This window comes from Leptosomus discolor, chromosome 2 (assembly GCF_034619465.1).
Source record: "Leptosomus discolor isolate bLepDis1 chromosome 2, bLepDis1.hap2, whole genome shotgun sequence".
NCBI classification, from domain to species: domain Eukaryota; kingdom Metazoa; phylum Chordata; class Aves; order Leptosomiformes; family Leptosomidae; genus Leptosomus; species Leptosomus discolor.
The window spans coordinates 119,814,912-119,833,845 of NC_141392.1; the positions used below are offsets into that span (position 1 = coordinate 119,814,912).

Below are 18,934 nucleotides of genomic sequence, written 5' to 3' on the forward strand. Positions count from 1 at the left end.
AACCTGATGACAACCTTGTGTCCTGTCTGTGCATGAGCTATGCTGAGGGGGCTGAGAGCACTGAGGGCTACTTGTACCTGAGTGTTAATGATCCTGTCCCCCTCTGTCTCATCTGAAAAGCATCTTGATACCCAGGCTGGGTCAAGCATGAACCATTGCACTGTTGTTAGGTCTAGTGCCTTGACAGAAAGAAATAGATGTAAAAATTCTTCCAACTAGCCCTTCTGCCTGGGTTGTTGCAAGATTCTTCAAATTACTGTTGACTTTGGAAACCCCTGAATCAGTGAGCTGTATATGAAGGTCTGAATAGCAGATCAGTCTCTTTTAGCAGTTGGTCCCAGATCGATCTGCTGAGTTAAGTATCCCAAGAGCCTCCCTTCTCCTGTGGGGATCAAGAAGTACTGGAAGAATTATTTTAGTCTCATGAGATCTTAGAGTCACTAAGCTTTGAAAGCTGCTGTTTGGAATTGTCAGTTTGATTTTGGCAATTATTCCTTGCTGTCCTACTGTTTCCAGTCTTGAGGAAGGTTTCCATCCCACCTAAATGCTCTGTTTTTCTTTGAAGAATAATTCTGCTTGACCCCTATTACTTTCAAAACAATGTGTAGGAGGGTTTTAGTGCTGTTTAACCACTGCTTAGCTGAGATATAACAGTTCTGTTGTTTCTCGATGCAGGGAAAGTAATGTCTACGCTGAAATTGTATCCAAGAAGTTTCTGTCCGGTGAGGTGCAGGTTGTGGAAACCCAAGCTTTGTGCCCTTGGTTTATCCTCTGGGAGGGACAGTTCTGCTCTGCAGAAATGGAGGCATTCTGCCAATTCCCTGCTGTTTTTTTTGTCCCCCAACCTTTCTTCTGGCTTACCCCCCCCTCCCACCTCGAGGGTGAGAGACAGTGAAGGGAAGATGGAGTTACAGCTTCCTAGACATTTGGCTGTTTCGTCTTTTGTACATCACTTTGTGGCTGACAGGACTTTTTTTTTTTTTTTTTTTTCCCCTGAAAATACCTTGCATGCTAATCTCTGTGCATTAGCTGATCACAACATAAATGCTTGTCCATTAATCCAATGCCTTCCTGTGTGTCTTTCATCTCCATGCTCTCCAGCATTCTCCTGTTTCATTTTTCTTCCTCCTTTGTCTTTAACTCTGCTTGATACAATCCACCTCATTACCACAGCTCCAGGCTATGGAAACAGGGATGGATACTGTAAGCAGATTGATAGACTCAGTTAATAATCATGCCACCCAATGCTGAAGGCTATGCTCTCTGCAAAGGCCAATCTTCAGGTGACTTTGACAGACATGTTCCCTTCCACTATTTCTTTATCTGCTAATAAGTGTAGCCTACTGACTTTTCTGCTGTACCAACATGCTATCTGATATGCTACAGCTTGTTTCCAGAGAATTCAACTATTATTATTATTATTATTGGTACTTTTACCTTCTGACAGATTGAATAGGTTGAAAGCAAAACCCAATACAAAGTAGGGCTGGGATTACTCTGTCCTAACTTCTGAGACTACCATGCAGATTTCTGTATCTGAGATACTCACCCTTGGTTCCCTGTATAGGCACTGCAGAGATGCAGGCGCTTTAAATGTCATGCAAGAGCAGCTATACCGGATACCGGCTTGAGCCAAAGGGCCACCCATAACCACTCTGGGCAACCTGTTATAGTGTTTGATCACCCTCACAGCTCAAGGACTTCGTAAATCAAGAGTTGTGTGCGAGTTCACTGGTTCTTGATGGATTTTTTTCCATTCATTGATGTGGTGGTGGTTTAACTCCATGTAAATGCTTGAGACCTGCAGAAGGGCAGTGGCAGTAAGTGCCATAGCTCAGCTTTGCAGAAGTTAAGGAAATGCCTCCTTTTGTTTACCTCACTTGATGCCCCTACACCAACATTTTTTTAATTGAAAGAAACAACTCTTTCAATCCCTTTACCTCCTTTCCATTTCCTGTGTGGTTTGTGGCATCTCTCAGTTGTCTGTCTTCCAGGTAGAAGAGGGCTAATTGCAACTTAACACCTTTCTCTTTCAAATTTCATTATCTAAAACTGTGTTCCTGTAGCACTCTTCATGTTTGCATCAGAGTAAATCTAATTAATCAACAGAAATTTGAAGACTAAACAAATCCTGAAATTGATCTTGTTACAGCACTCACTCAGCAGACACAGAGTGCCTAGTGCCATTTCCATTGTCTGGAGCAGCAGTTTGCTTGAATGATAATGTTGCTTATAAAGGTCAGTGATGTTGCTTGACCAGGAGACGTACCTGGCAAAGCCATTTTGTACTTGCCTGAACTCTATTGCAGGACAGTCTGAGTCTATCTAATATCCATCTCCATGTGAACAGAGATGAGATGATGCTGAAATGCTACCTGGGGTCATGACAAACATAATTCCATCTTTGAATACAGTTTTTTTCTAGAGTCTTTTAAAGGAGACTGGGGCTTGTCAACGCATCCTGAGAAGTAATGTTTGACCTCTCTCATGGTTATACATATATGTTTAAATGGAATTTCCTGTATTTCAGTTTGTGACCGTTGCCTCTTGTTCACTGGATACCGCTGAGAAGAGTCTGTCTCTGTCTTCTTTACTCCCTCCCACATCAGCATTTATACACATTGACAAGATCCCCCTGAACCTTCTCTTCTGTCTAAGCAGTCCCAGCTCCCTCAGCCTCTCCTCGTCCCTTCGTCTTCTTTGTGGCCCTTTGCTGGATTTGCACCAGTATGTCCATGTGTCTCTTGTACTGCAGAATCCATATCTGGATACAACACTCCAGATGGGTCTCATGAGTGCTGAGGGGTAGGCTTACCTCTCTTGACCTGCTGGTGATACTCCTACCAATGGCTGTGAGGGCATATTACTGGCTCATGGTCAACTTGGCATCCACCAGGACCCCCTGGTCCTTTTCTACAAAGCTGCTTTCCAGCCTGTTAGTCCCCAGCTTGTAACAATGCATGGAGATACTCCTTCCCATGAGCAGAACTTGCATTTCGCTGTAGTTAAAATTAATGAGATTCCTGTTTGCTCATTTCTGCAGATTGTCAAGGTCCCTCTGAATGATGGGACAACCATCTGGTCTATCAACTGCTCCTTCCAGTTTTGTATCATCTGCAAAATATGTAGACGACACGCACAGGTTCAGAAGTGTTCCTTAGTGTAGCAGAAAAGCATAACATTAGACTCAGCAGCAGAGTAACAGGGTGCAGTTGCCTGTGCTGTCCAAAACCGGGGTAATGTAGGAGGGGATATTCATCAATCTAAGCTGTCTGAATATTTAAAAAAAATTAAAAATTAAAACCAAATAAATCAAGTTTTCTGGGGAGAGGTGATGTGTCTGGTTCCAGTGTGGGGTTGGGGTACAGCTGGGATGTGCACTCAGATCCAAAGACTGGGAAATGCTCCCAGGTCTTGTAGTTTAATCACAGCCTTTAGCTCTAATGTTGTCCATATATGAGCACGATTCTCACTGAGTTTAGCAGCAGCCAACCCTGAAACTGTTTTGGCTTGCGATGTGTTTTGGTATGTAATACAATAGGTAGGAGGAAAACGTGTGCTGTGGATGTACTTGCTGTTACAGCTGTGAGGCAAAGAGGCCTTCAAAGTGTTACTCTGCAAAAGAAATCCCCTTCTCTAGCCTATTAGTCAAAACAACTGCTCTGTGTCAAAGCAGTGCAAATAGCTTTTAGCCAAAAAGCTTTTCTAACTGCAGTTACTCTGGGGCCATTCTGGTCTGCCTGATTGCTGTCCCTATACAAGGGGTTAGTGTAGTATGCGGCTTAATAAATTCCACTGTCGGATTTCTATTGTCTCTTTGTTCTTCGTTGCCAAGGAAGCCAAATATTATTTCTGTCCTTGAAAGAAGCTGCAAATATGGGGAATGGCCTCAGTGAGAGGTGGGGGAGAAAAGGGACCCTGTGGAAAAATACCTTTTGTGTTTTCTCTTATTGCCTTTATAGAGATGATTGGGGTGATGTGGCAGAACGGGGCTGTTCTGTCTTTTCTCTGTTAGTCAGATGTCTTCATTATTATTATTAACTTATATCCCAGGCTAAGCAGTTCCCTTTCTTTGTGTATCCTTTCATACACTTTGTCATGTCCTGAAGTGCTACTGAATGCTCCTGATTAAAAATCAGTATGCATTTATATCTTCTTATCCCCAGTCTTTCTGTGGCCCCTGTTATTTAACATTCAGAGGTCCTTATTTTTTTTCCTGGCCTTCCCATGGATATAAAAATGGGATCATCTTCAGCTGATATTTGGGAAACTGAAGTGCATATGAAACTGATACCAGATAAAGTGTACTGGGTACTCTTCTCCGGCCCTGTGACTGGCAGCTAGACCTGACCATTCTTGATGGCACCAGGGAGGAGGTAGGAGCTGTCTGTGAACGGCCTTTTGGTCCTGAGAAGCTAAACTAGTATGGTTAAACCTTTATACTAGTAAACTAAACAGCATCAGGGGGATGTGCTGACACACAATTGTCCTGTTCAAGTTTTTGCACGCTCAAGGTCACTGTTTGGATCTGCACTAACTAGCAATTTCCCAGTCATTGTCAGGACATTGCTCAGGGGAGAGTGCAGGCTGTCAAAACAGACAACTTCGCCTTGTTTTGGGGGCAAGGAGAAGAACATAGTCATTTTAGCTTATCAGTCAAGCTAGTGGTGTTTCATCCTTTTACCTCAAGGCTGTGGATTGAGCCTGGGCTTGTTTTATTTATCTGCATAAATGCAGTTTTTCTTTTGTTTTATGTACTAATCACTTTTATGTGATTTAAGGCACTAAAGACAAAAGTTACAGTGGCAGCAAGACTTCAGGAACAGCAGAAGCTGAAGAACACCAGAGTCTTTCCAAAGACGATGTTCTAGTACTAGCAACAACTATGTTGCTGTACCACAAACCCTCATTCGTCTGTGGGACCCCAGAGGGATCAGGGCAGTGAGCCGCCATTGTATACTGACCCTCCTTACCCAAGGTGAGCTCCACCTTGGGAAACCCTTATCAGAAGAAGGTCATGAAGCCATTGCTCAATGCTGTGATACACAATGAGCAGCTCATCTTTCTTTTGATGACTATAACGAAGATATGTTTGAGCTAGTTAGATGGGGCTCCCTTTACAGTCAGCAGAGAAGGGTAAACGAGTTTCAGACATGGCTTGTCTGACCTCTACTCCTTTTCTTGGACATCTACTTTAGAACAAAACGTTTCACACCTGACAGTACTTTCTTCTTTTCACTGACTATATGGGGAGAGCTCAAATGGTAGCTAAACCCCATGTGTGGTGGGCTGTAAGGGGCAGTCTTCTATGCCGAAGTTTTTCTCTATGCTATGGCTTTGCCTAGCTGGGAAACAAAGCTACCTTCCCGCCAATGTAAAAAAAATCTGAGGACGGGGATCTAGTAGGTCTAGACAGTGAAGCCTAAAATAGGATAAACTAGTTTAGCCAGTAATTTTTAAAGCCCCAACAAGAGTATTACAAGTTCTGTGATTGAGTTACAGGTGATTGAGATACAGTTAAATTGGTGAGATATTTTGAGACAGGCAAGGCTTTTCACTTGAGCAACAGGAAGGTATAGCTTGTTTAGCAGGCAGAAAGGAAGCTCCTGCATTAATGCTTGATCTTCAGCTCAAGGTACAGAGACCATCCTGCCTTTACTCCAAGTGCTAATTTCCTGTCCATTCATGCAATGTCTTTTCCAGGAGGAGCATGTGGGACATTGAGGTTAGTTAGCTTCAGGCTGGTTGGGCAGCCTGACAGCTCCAACTGGTGATGCTTAGGATGCCTGTCTCTTGTTGGTATTGTTTATATCAAACAATAAAAGAAACAATTTACCTGTGAAATCATCATTCCTGTTACCCTGACAACATTTATTGTTGCTTTAAGTTGTCAGGTTACTGATGAATAATAAATTCCCTCTTGGCTGAAGTCAATGGCTTAAACAGAAGATGCTGATCTGGCAGTTTTGCCTGGTTGTTGCATATACAACACACAACATGTTCTGTTAAAGCAATATTTGAGGGTTTTAGCCAAGTCGTCAGAGATAGGGCATATCAGAAATTGGAGGAGACTCATGCAAACCTACTTTTTTATCTTTTCTTTTTTTTTTTTTTTTCTTTTTGCAGCCAGTCTGAGCTCCCTTTTCTCCTGGGTAACTTTTATCTCTGGGTAACACAGTCCTTTCTGCAAGCAGGTATGATTTTGAGTTTGACCACGTGGGAACATAAAGAGAGGTCACTTGCAAATAGATATTCTTGCTCAAATCTTTCTCTTTCTTCCTTTTTAGTATTTTAAGGCCGCTCTTTGTTTCTCCAGTTTCAAGTGACCCAGCCTTCACAATGCTTCCAGCTAATTCTTACTGGCAGGATAAGCTCCTGGGACCACACTTCTAACTGACAAATGAGAAAGAGAATTTTTTTTTTAAAGTATGTCTACTCTACCGTGTGTCTTCTTTTGTTTTCCCTTTTTCCTTTCCTTTGTTTTCCCCTACTCTGCTTCTTCTTTTCACTGTTTAGCCTTTTCTATCTTGTCTCAGTCTCTCCTCATTTCCTTTCCTCTCTTGGGGTTCATAAAGCTGCCAAGGCCTGGCCAAAGCAAAGAGAAATATGCATTTCACAGGCGAAGGTCATGCAGAGGGCAGCATCATAGTTCTTATTGCAGGTCCTGGGGAAAGGCTGCAGGTTCGTTCTGGAGCTGTTGTTTTCATTAAGTTTGTCAAATCTACCTTGAAGAAGAATAAATAAATAAAATATGGAATTTAAAGCAGAAGGAAAAGGGAAATGTTAAAATCCCAGTGTTGGAAACAAGCTTTTGCCTAATTTTTCAATTTTCTTGGGAGGTGAGTTCTGGGAGAATTAAGCATAAGATCTCAAGTCTGGAGGGGAACCACAAGTGTGGCTTCTCCACAGTGTCTTAGCAGAGCTCACACTCTATGTCTGTAGGCAGTAGCTGCCCTTCCCACCACAGACAGCAATGTCATTGTCCCCAAAAAATCATTGCTTCTTCAGTGGAAAAATTTCTAGGTGGCAAACCAATCCAAAGTGATTTGATGTACTTGAGCATGAAAATTGCCTATCCCCTGCCCTTATTATGCAACGTCAAATGAGGGAGGCCTTGATTTTCACAGTTTGTGATATAAAAGTTTCTGATAAAAATGACCACTGGAGCGTTGAAGTGCTTGTTAAAATCAGTGAGAGAGACTACAACCCGATTGGAAGTATTTCCCTGTAGGAGAACTCTTCACTGCCAAGATGGTATTTGCACATGTAAGTCACGCTGTATTATTTCATGCAAGGTAACAGGATTTCAGATTTGCTCTCTGGGATCACAGGAATTGTTCAACATTTTGACCTGCCACTTGAAATCTACTTTTTTTCACGGATGTGTAGGTCACTCTGAGAGCCCCAGAGCTGGCTGCTGGCACTGCGTGCAAAGCACTCACATCTGCTTATGATGGCTTTAGCAGCAGCTCCTGTAGGGTTATGCACTTTTGCCTTCACTCCTGCCATTTGCCCTGGTCTAAACAAAGCTGCCGTCTCTCGGTACTCATAGCCTCGTCAGAATAAGTTCTAAATTATTTAGTGTTGGTGTTTCTTAGCCTTTGTCAGCTTGTCATGGCTTAGTTCTTGATTTGCTTAAAGAATTGGTCAATGCACACACATAAAGTCTTGTCTGTCACTTGTGTGGTCAAATAACTGTTTTCTTTGTCCCAGTGTGGTATGCTGTGCAAAAGCTTTCTTTTAATTTGGGTGAAAACAGAATATTTCCCTGTCACTCCCAGTAAAGCTGTGGGCAAAGGCCAGGCTGCTTTTAGGCACTTCTGCTGTAGCTCTGCAGAGGTGCATGATTATAGTAACAGCTGATTTCTATTTCCCTTGCTGCATGTTTCTAATACAGAAATGAACCCTTCCCCCTGTGTTTGCAATGGTGAAAGTCTGTGTTTTGATCAAATTGGACAGTCCCCAACCTTCCTGGGTTGGTGCTCTGTCTGCCACTGTCATGCTATGTGGGGACATGAGGGAGATGTCAGAGACCTTACCAGAGACCTGATACATAGCAGCTTTCATGACAGGTGCTGAATATTTCCTATTTCCAGAGAAAATTTTGGACAAAATACCGGTGATGAACCGGTAAACCCTGCACTTTCAAAATGCTACAGATAAAACCAAAAGGTGTGTTCGTTAGGGTGCACCAGAAGACTGCTGTTGGGCACTGTGCTCACCTGCATTGACTTCTGTGTGGGTGATATGGCTAAGGAGGGCCCAAGAAGGGAGTTGATGGAGATAAAGAGATGCCTTGCAGAGACTTATAGGGTTCTTCTCCCCTGGGTATGAAGAAAGTGTGACAGTGATTGTTTGCAGATTGACCACACAAACCATGGAAGTGCAAATTCTATTCAAGTCTATTCTGATCTATATCATGCTTTAGGTGGAGGTGGACTGAGATGTTGATCACCATAAAATGTTCTTGGCCTCTTGACTAAGTAGCAAGATGTTCAGCAGGAGCGTGTCCTGAGGCAGGTGCACGGATCCAGCTCCTGACTCCTTTCCCTTTTACATAAGAATATTGCATTGGTTAATCACTTTAGCAACACATGAATGAGTTGGTCCCTGGCCCTCAAGAAACGGCACAAATTTGATTTCAGCAATTTTGGTGTCTGGACCAGAAGATGCAGAAGGGCTGTCAGTCTCTTGCCATAAAATCCAGTGACGCTTGTAGGAAACGCTGAGCATCAGCACGCCCTGGGAGCAGGCTGAGTGTGGGGACAGATCCTGCCTGAGCTCTTAAACTTCGTTGCAGGCAGTGCTGCCTACACCAAGGTTTGGGATTGTTTTCTCTGAGTTAGGGTCTTACCATTTGCATGCTAGATTTGCAATGATTTTGATTTCCAAGGTCAAATTTGTTTTCCATAAGAATTGTGACAGGAAGGAGAGGGATCAAAAGGACTTTATTGTGGAACTGGAAACCAAAATAAACACCAGTGAAACTTGTCTACATGAGAATGTTTACCAGCAAAGGTGCATTGGTAGTTATGTAAGTGTGTTCCTCTGTGGCTACGTTTACTATGGAAAATTATGTGAGTATCATTATGGCAGCCTGATTATATCACTGTAGTTTTGCTGTTAAAGATCTCTTCTGTATAAGCCATCTAGAGAAAAATGTCCTTTCAATAAAATAAACTTGTTATAGCTTAATTTAGAAGAGCTACATGATCCCTGGTGGGGTGAGCTCTTTATCAGTACTTAGAATGCAATAGCAAGGCCACAGTGAGCAATGCTGTGATTTATTTGTGTGATGACTGTGTTTTCGAAAGGACTTGGTTGAGAGCCAAGGAGAAAGAGCCAATTGAAGCTGCTCAGGAAGTATCACCCATGTAGTTCCTTCAGCTATAAAGTGATGACCTTAACACTTACTGCAGCTGTATTTCTAGAATGAAATAGTGCCTAGCTTGTCTATAGTGCGTGGAATTGACCTTTTGGGGCTGTAAGAAGTGTACACTAAATGTCTTTCAAAATTATAGCTCTCACCCTCTGAGTGCTGAACAAACCCCATAAGGCTTCCCAAGGCAACCTGGTAATTATCCTTAGGTTATGCTGTAAGATGTATTTTATAAATATGATTGTGCTATGTGCAATATACTTTATATAATTGACATATAATACATACTAATGCATGCTAAGTTATAGTTTCTACAATTCGAGACTAATATTTATAATGCTGTAACACTAACATATTAATTATAGAATGTATTAATATTTATAAAGCTATAACAGTATTTTAACAAAATGTTTGAAGAAATTTAGTGCTGCAAAAAATGAACTCCACAGTTATAATGAGGTTCAGGCTTCTCCTGCAACTTAAACCAGGTAAAATAGCCTGCAAAGTTGGTTGTTTTTTTTTTAATGTGTGTATGTGTATGTCTGCTTATAAATATGTTATATGTATATACACAGAAGTGCAGACACACATGGAATTTTTAGTGGGAAGAAGTGTTAGGAGTTGCCAAATCTGGTAGCCTGCTAGAGGGAAGGCAGTGACAGCCCTGTGTCCCCAGGTGCAGGCAGCAGTGACGCTGAGCATCTCTTCCCAACAGAGAGGTGTGTGTGTCTCAGGCCACTCAGATCAACACAGGCAGAAACACTCAGCATTCACGCAACCACAAACAGCACCAGTGGCCTCATCCTGCTCCCCTCTCTAGTTGATCAGGATGGAAGCCTGCTAGTGGAGACTATGTGTGCATACATACAATGTAGATCCCCCTGTAAGTGGCCTTAGACAGTCTATGCAATCCCTGGCTCATGGGTCCTCTCATCTCCGGTCACCTCACACACAGACATGTGCCTGCAGATGGGTCTCTCTGTAGACTCCCTGACCCATGGTCTTCCTGTAGCTGGCCTGGACCTCCTGGTCTCTCCTGTAGCCAACTCAGAGGCTGTCTGGTTTCTCCAGTATCCGACCCAGACTTGTGGCTGCTTTCATACCTGGCTCCCAAAGCTCTTATTCTACGTGCCAGCTAGTCCAGCTTGATAGTCACTAGTGATTGCAGACAGACATACATACCCGCACAATATTCACACCCTCACTTGCTCTGATTGCTGGTAGGGCACACACGTAGATCCTCTGACCTGTGGTTCGACTCTGGTTGCTGTCACTGATCCCCGTGTACACACACGTGCACACAGATCAATGGAAGAGGCTTTGATCTGAAATAGGGGAGCAGGAATAAACAGCTGGAGAGAGGGTTGCAAGTTGGTGAAGTCCTGGTGCAGCTCCTTCCAGCTGAATTCCCTCTACTGTCAAATTTCCTTCAGCATTGTGGCTGCCTGCAACCGTACAGCTAGTGAAACAAGAGTTTTTTAAAAATTCCTTAAATCCAGAGGAACTGGTTGGTCAAACCCTTGAATTACAGGTCACGATACTGGTGCAAGATTATAAGAGAAACACTGACAAACTGGAGGGAGTCTAGTGGAGGGCCAGGAGGATATTTTGGGGCTGGGGCACATGGCATGGGAGGGGAGGCTGGAGAAGAGAAGGCTGAAGGGGCATCCAGATGCTTCCTTCTGCGTCCTAAAAATGGTTATACGTAAACCAAAGCTAGACTCCTCTCAGAGGTGCAAAAAAAAAAAGAGGCAAGAGGCAACAGACACGAGTTGTGACAGGGGAAATTCTGAGCACTTATTTGAAAAAAAAAATCTTAAGCAGGAGGGTGGTGAAGCACTGGCATGGGTGCTTCAGAGGCTGGGGAATCCCTGTCCTTGCCAGTCCTTGCTCAGGACTGAACAAGGATGCTGAGCAGCTTGATCTCACTGTGCTGTTAGCCCTACTCTGGGCAGCAGTTTGGACTAGATGACCTGCAGGAGGCCCTTCCAGGCTAAATTTCCCTGATTCTAGAAAGATAAGCTTAAAAAAACAGATAATTTTTTACTTCTGTTCGTTTGCCTTTTCGAAATCTAAAATATCAGAAAAAGAAATTATCTCCATAGCCATAGGAGCTTTAAAAACTTGTTTTAGAAAAAATTAAGTTCTCAAGAAACCATAGACTTACGGGACATTCAAAGAAAATAATCTAAGATGATATTCAAATAGCAAACAGGATTTTTTGTATTGAATTTTTAGAGCAATTCTTTAAAATTCTAGACCCAAAATACTCACAGTTGGAGTTGCTTACTAAATTCTCCAGAGTTGTTCCAACAGTCTGTGGAAGGGCTATAGTGTTTTATTAAATTCTGTAAGAGTTTACAGTTAGGAAATTTAAGGGAATAATTAGCAATAATCCTTACTAGTATCTGAGTTAGATTCAAGCCTGCAGAGTTGAAAACCACCATGTTTTTATTCCTGTAGCCCCTAGCCTTCACCAATCTATTTCCACTACCCTCTCATCCTTAAACAAACCCAAGAGACCTATGAAATACTGTTCAGCGTTTACAGAACGTTACCTTGTTTAGCCTTGACATGCTGGCACTCAGCTGCCGTTCTAAATTCACTCTCGTTTCAAAGCCATTTTTAAAGTTAACACTGGAAACCGTTTGGAGCTGCAACTGCGGTACAGAAGAACAGAAATTGGGCAAGGAACCGTTGACTTAAAATAAAAATATTTTCCTAAGTATGCTTACAAGATGTTCAAGTTTTTCCAGTGCTGTATAGTATCTGAAAGGTGAAAGGGTTGGGGAGTAGCTGAAATGAAAGCAAATCTCTCTGTGGACGGTGTGTAATAGCAAGTTTTTAATCTCCAGTATTAGTAACAAAGCAAAACAAACCCTACTTGTCCGTACTAGGCTGCTCTGTGATTTGAGAAAGCTGCTTTTACTACTGCAACCACAGGATTATCAGTAATGCCTGCTATAAAATGCATTCATTGAGTTACTTGCTCTGGCTTCAAGCCTTGCCTGGGGTCACATTTCAGCCCTGTTTGCCTGTCCTCGTGGCGTGTTATTCTATTCCACCAGCTTAGCACTGTTTCTGTGAGATGTTACGAGTATCGGTGTTCTGTGTATAAAGAATAAGCTGACATTGTCCAGTCCAGAGTCTATCTGAAAAACAGTGTGGTATAGGAGTAGTCTAAACTCCAGAAAAGTATCTGATAAATGTCTGTCCTAGAAGAAAGTTCTGTTTCACTTTCAGAGTCTCAAAAGCAACTGCAAGGAAGCTGAAGAAACTAGAAGAAAATAATAGTAGCTACTGAAAAAAAAAATCTATATTTGGAAAATAAGAGGATTAAAAATAAAAGAGTCTGTGTCAACCAGGAACAAGACAATGTTTTATCCAGTAACACAGTTAATTGCACTGATTTCATGTGTTTCAGATAATGGGAAGCTGCTTATTTCTAAATATAATGTTCTTTTTTCATTATGTTGACTATTTTTTATTATGTGTATACACTTCTGTATTTGTAACTACAAAAGCTCAAAATGGCACATTTTAAGAAGACATTACCATAACTTAGATACAGCTTGATCCAGATACTAATGAAGCTCTGGCTTGAATTATGTATAGTAATTTGTTAACCATTAAAATCCTTTGAGTTTCCTTGCAATTTGTTAGAAGTTTCAGATCATATCCAAACCGTGCAAAGAGTTAGTTTTATTGTGATTGTCTTTATTCCTCCAGCACACCCACAGAGATGGTTCCCAGTGAAGGATGAAATTTGTCTCTGATGACTGGTGAGCTGGTGTGTTGCTGTATGCCATGTCAAGCAAAACTAGAACTGTATTTCGTGGAAGCAGGAGAAGAGGGCTGGCTTACCACATTTAGACAACCATGGTTAAATAGATTATATATGAATGAGTGTTTGTATACTCTGCTATTATCCTGCATTTGGATGGGATGGAAGCTCTTAGATGATCTGTGCTTTTATGAACCACTTCCATCCGTTGCTTTGGTTTCAAAAAGGCAGGGCTGTAGCTCTATAAGGGTAGGTAAAGGATGATGTTTATTTTTACAGTACCTGTAAAATGATGATACTCTGTATGAAACTGTTATTTTTCTCTCGTCCACATATGTATTAAGGGTTAGAACTGGCTGTTGGATGAGAACAGAGCAACAGTTCCCAGGAGAGAAAATGGTTCTTGGGAACTGACGTTGCTGGGTGGGATAGAGTTACAGTCAGCATTGTGCTTGGTGAGTAGCGGAGAGTAATTGCTGACGACTGATAGGAGTCAAACTCTGGACTTTGGAAAAATAAATTGCAAATGGTGTTTGAAAGGAACATTTCCTTCTTGTTAGATGGAGAAAAAATGATCTGTTGTTTCTGTGATGCACCAGTTTTGGTTGTTCATTCTGTCTCCAGAGTGTAACTCCCTGCTTTGGTAGTGACATGAGTCTTTTGAATTGAGGAAATGTTTAGCACTTGACTCCTATATAGGGACTAGATGATTTTTTGAGGTCCCTTCCAACCCCTGATTCTGTGATTCTCTGATTGATTTAATTTGGGAGTATGGATGCCCACCAGCAAAGATTCTGTGTCCACAACATAATCCTTAAGAAAACAGAAGTGCTAAACCCAAAAGATTTTGAGTCTTTGTTATCCCAGATTTTCAAAATGTGTAGCATTTGGAAAATGCTTTTTGTAGCATTTGGTGGGCTTCATGCTTTAGATTTCTTTTATGCTTTTACCATGCTTTCAAATAGAATATATTTTTTTAAAGAAAAGCTCAAATTAACACCTGCTCTAATACTGTCTTCCCTAGACAGTCTAATATGTGAACCACCAAAACATTTCCTCATAAAATCATGAGAATTTATGTCACTTCCACTACAAGATGAACCACGACAAAATAGAGTACATTTGACTGTAGCAATACAGCTGGGATGTTTTCCTCAAATAATTGCTTGCCTTTGGGTCCTGGATCTGACAATGTTGATTTCACATCCCAGACTTTGAGGACAAAGAAAGGAGCGGCAAATGTCTTTGGCCATCTTTAAAAACAGCCTGCCTTGTCTTTGTTTGGAGTGGACACTTGTAAGAGTATAGCTTATATCCCAGATAATAATGCAAAGACATATACTTGATGGGGAATGATAACATCATTTGGTAATACCTTTATCATCTCTGTTTCTTGACTATCATATTCGGTGGTCTATGAATAGCTGATCGGTGATCTGCTGTATCATTTTACTAAACTAAAATAGTTTCTTGCAGCCATCCAAAAGAGATTTCTTTATGCTTGTGGGGAAGGATTCAAAGAACTCTGTTAACTGTTCCCTGGGTACTTACAAAGTGCTTCTTACCTTAGTAATTGAATATACAAATGCCATTGAAGTCCTCAAACACCTGCCATTGGCTGCATGTTTATGCATTTCATTCAGTAAAGAGCATCCCAGTAGTTCTCTCCCTGGTACCAGATGTAATGGTACGAAAGGTCACTGGAGACTTGAATTGAAAATTCAGTGAAGTTGCTGAAAACAATTCAGATTTTGGATTACTGAACCATGAATCAATGGGTAACAAAATGCCAACACTTTCAAAAGAACTACCAATGAATGTAGTGCAAATTTGGCACAATTAAAGAGGAAAAAAAAAAGAGCATTAATTCTCTACTGCCACTTCCTTTTGCTCTTGCTCATCCCTGATCATGCCCATGCCTAATCCAGTATCTTCTCTCTGACAGTGGTCAGTGCCAGATGTTTCAGACCTTGTGCTTTGTTTATTATTAGCCAGTCACCATCAAAGCATTCAGTCCCTTCAATATCTTGAGCTTGAACGAACTCAAGTTATTTTGAGATTGCTGACGGAAGACGAGAGGAAGGAGTTGTTTCAACAAGTGATCTGCACTAATTGCAGGGGTTGAAACCTTCCCTGATCCTGAATTGGTAATATGAAAGGCATGCTCTAGGATGGCTGTTCTGACACAATAATTGAATATTCAGAGGAGCCAGTCGAGTCTTGATTGCCCTTTGGTTGTATTTCTCTGGCTCCCTAATAGGTCAGCCTCAGGGAACAGTCCTAATGCACTGGAGTAACAGCGTAGAAAGTGGGGTTTAATGTTTTGTGTTGTATTCTGGTTTGGTTTGTAGTTTGCTTTTCCTGATGCCCTTCTTGTATGGTTGCCTTACTTTTGAGGGTGGAGAGCTGATCTGACTACCAGGACTAGATAGGCAGCATCACACACAGCATGTATTCTACTGACTGGGAAAGGAGGTGCACTCCAGTAGTTCTTTTTATCCCCAGAGCGCTTCCTTGAACAAGTGAGATAAAGGCACAAAATTACATAGTGCTGTTCCCTGATGTGATGCAGCCCTGTCACTTACTCTAATTATTGGGGCCGTGTCTCAGCCTTTTTCTTATAAGCGAATGCTGCCCTGAGGACTTGGAAATTAATACGTTGATGTGAGTAAATATGTATTTGGCGCATGCCTTGAGGCACTGCAGCAACAGAACTGCTAAAAACTACAGTCTAAAATTTAGAGAAATCAGAGAATCCAGCCCTCATAGTGGCAGCTTGAATAATGGTTATCTCTAAAAACAACGATTATAGTTGTTTTAGGCATCTTGGAATTTGTTCAAACCAATATTCTTTCACACAAGTCCTGAGCTAGGTTTTGGTGTTAATATGGAAGAAGAACCATTCCCAGTAAAAACGCTGTATGTAGGCCATACCATTGTGGAGAGTATTTGGAAAGCATCTTCCTCCTACTTGGAGAGTAAGAGGAAGTTGCTGGATGTGGCTTTAGGGACAGAGAAAAGGCCCTGAGACTGTGTAACTTAGTGGAGTGAATATACCCTACAGCTGTGTCTACAAGGATAGCTAGAGTTCATGTTGAAATGATTCTGAGCAAGTCATGTGAATGCTCTCAAACCACATGAATTGTGCTTCCCTGGGTGCATTATCAAGTCTTGGAAGACAGCATGATGAATGTGAAGAAGCAATGCACCTTACAGTAATGAAGGGTAACTGCATACAAGCTGACTTCTCAGTATAGCAAAGATGCTGAGAATCTAGAGGGAGTCCTTTTGTCTGCCAAGAAGGCAGGTGTACTGGAACATATGATAAATAATAAGAGACTGAGGGAGCTGCTCTGTTAATCTAAGAGAAGTAAAGAATAAGGAGAGAGGGATCTAATTGCTGTTTTACACTAACTAAAGGTGTAGAGGAAATGGAACCAGACTGTTCTCTGAAATGTACAATGGAAGAACCAGAGGGAACAAAAAAAGTCATAACATGGCAAATTCTGATTGCATGTAATGAAAAAAATTTTCGCTGGCAAAGTAGTTAAGCATTGGCACAGGTCGCCCAGAGAGGTTGTGGAGGCCCCATCCTTGGAGATACTTAGAACTGGACAAGGCCCTGGGAAACCTGGTCTAAGTTGGCCCTGCTTTGTGCAGAATGTTGTACTAGATGTCTTGCAGAGGTACCAGCCTAAATTATTCTATGATTATGGGCCACCAAGAGAACAGTCACATTTTAGCCATTTTGTAAAAACGAGTCTAAGATATACCTCATGTTCCCTTTTAGGAATTTGTCCAGGGATTACTTGTTTCTCTTAGTGGCTTTGTATTTTCTCTCTACCTCCCTCTTAAGAAAAGAGTCTACCAGCAGCAGTCCCATAATGCTCTGTCCTTGTCTTACTCTACCTCTTAAGAATAGGCAGAGGAAGACAAGGACAGGGCATTGTGGGATTGTTGTTTGTGTTGGTGGCAGAGAGGAGAGATTTGGTACTGGGAAGGGGACTTCCAAAATCGTTACAGAGAGGGTTGAATGGAACTGTGGCTGACATGGGGCATGTTATAGAGTTGCCTGCAGAGGTGTCTGTTTATCAGCACCACAGTGGTTCCCCCTCATGCGTGAGGGTGGCAAAGTCAGGATTTGTTTGGCAGTTGCCATGGCAACCTGACTGCAATCAGCCCTTTTAACTTGGAGTAACTTTAATAGGGCTTTGTCCCCATGCTTTATTCTTGTTAACAACTTTATTATCGTGGATAACGTCATCCTCTAACAAAGGAGGAGAGATTTGGTTCTGCATACCGTTTTCCTTCTAAAAAGATCGAAACTTTGCAGAATTGGAGAGAAAGCAAAGCTTTTGTGTCAAAGCCCTAGAACAGAACATGCAACCAGAAGAATTAAAATGGTGTGTTGTGAAGGGAGATCAAAGATGTGACTGGTCTGCCATGATGGAATAGGACCTCATACAACCAGTTGTAACCCCAACTTTCCCCTTAGTGGCTCTGTTTCTGGGCCTTTCTGGCCCATGATCGTAAGTTCACAGGAAGCGAGTTTGGAAGGGATTTCAGTGTTCTCGTCTAACCTCCTGCTCTGAACAGGGTCACCTAGAAGGTCAGACTGGATTGCTCAGGGCTTTATCCAGTAAGGTCTTGAAAACCTCCAAGGATGTAGGCTGCACAACTTCCCTGAGCAACCTGCTCCACTGCTTAACTGCCCTCACAGTGAAAAAGTTGCTCCATATACCCGGTCTGAAACTCTCTTGTTTCATCTTGTGCCTGTTATCTCTCATTCTCATAGCATGCACCACTGTGAAGAGCCTGGCTCCATCTCCTCGATAATGTCCCTATAGATACTGGCAGGCTGCTATTCGTTTCCCCCAAGCTGTCTCTTCTTCAGGCTGAGCAAGCCACTTCTTACAGGGCAAATGCTCCAGCTCTCAACCATCTTGGTGGCCCTCTGTTGAACCTACTGAAGTTTATTTAAGTCTGTCTTGCACTGGGGGGGCAAAAATTTCATACGGTGTCTAAATGTGATCTAAATGATGAGTCTGGCTCAGCTGCATTTCCTGTAAACTTGACAGATAAGCCAATGTAAATAAATAGTATGACTGGACTAAGAGCTTGGAGCATCTGAATATTGCCTCTAAGCACTGAAGATATATAACATGGCTGAAGACCAAATCACCAAGCCTCCCCCACACCATGTTATTGTCCCTCTCCTTTGCATGTGTGTGAGATGATTAATAAAATCTGCGTCCCTCATTGCTTGTTAGTTGTCTGTTCGTTAGACTGTGCTGCTGTAAATCACCTAAATATTAACTACCTTTCACTCATGATGATTTTTGTCATGGTTTTTGCAGGTTATATATCACAAGTACTAAAGAATTACACTGACCATGCCTGTGATGGAGAATATGTCTCCCTGAGATGTCCTCACAGAACCACCATCAGCATCCAGTCTTCTTTTTATGGCCGAATTGTACCAAGTCATCAGATGTGTCCATCTCGCTATCCCCACTCCTATGCAACTTTAATTAAAGAAGATGTTGCCTGTTCGGTTGGCACTTCCCTTCAGGTATTGCATTTTAAACTGAATCTGTTCATTTTGGACTTCATCTTTCCTTGGCCAGGCAGCAGCTTTCTGTGCATAGACCCATATTAAGCAGTGCTACCCAGCATGGGAGCACTGACATCTCACACAGCTTAGTGGATAATTCATCTTTGTGGTTTGGACAGGACTGAATTAGATTTTGCTGATGAATTTCTTAATTTTT

At 42.0% G+C, this 18,934-nt stretch overlaps 1 protein-coding gene across 2 annotated transcripts in view; it reads left to right on the forward strand.

Moving 5' to 3' along the window:
• Window positions 1-18,934, forward strand: part of EVA1A (eva-1 homolog A, regulator of programmed cell death) — a 210,658-nt gene that overhangs the window by 41,032 nt on the left and 150,692 nt on the right. Inside the window, exon 2 of one of the 2 annotated variants that reach the window (XM_086461629.1) lies at window positions 18,521-18,805. In XM_086461629.1, coding sequence (XP_086317755.1) covers window positions 18,521-18,805 — 285 coding nt within the window. The remainder of the gene's footprint in view (window positions 1-18,520; window positions 18,806-18,934) is intronic. The other variant, XM_086461630.1, reaches the window with a different exon arrangement.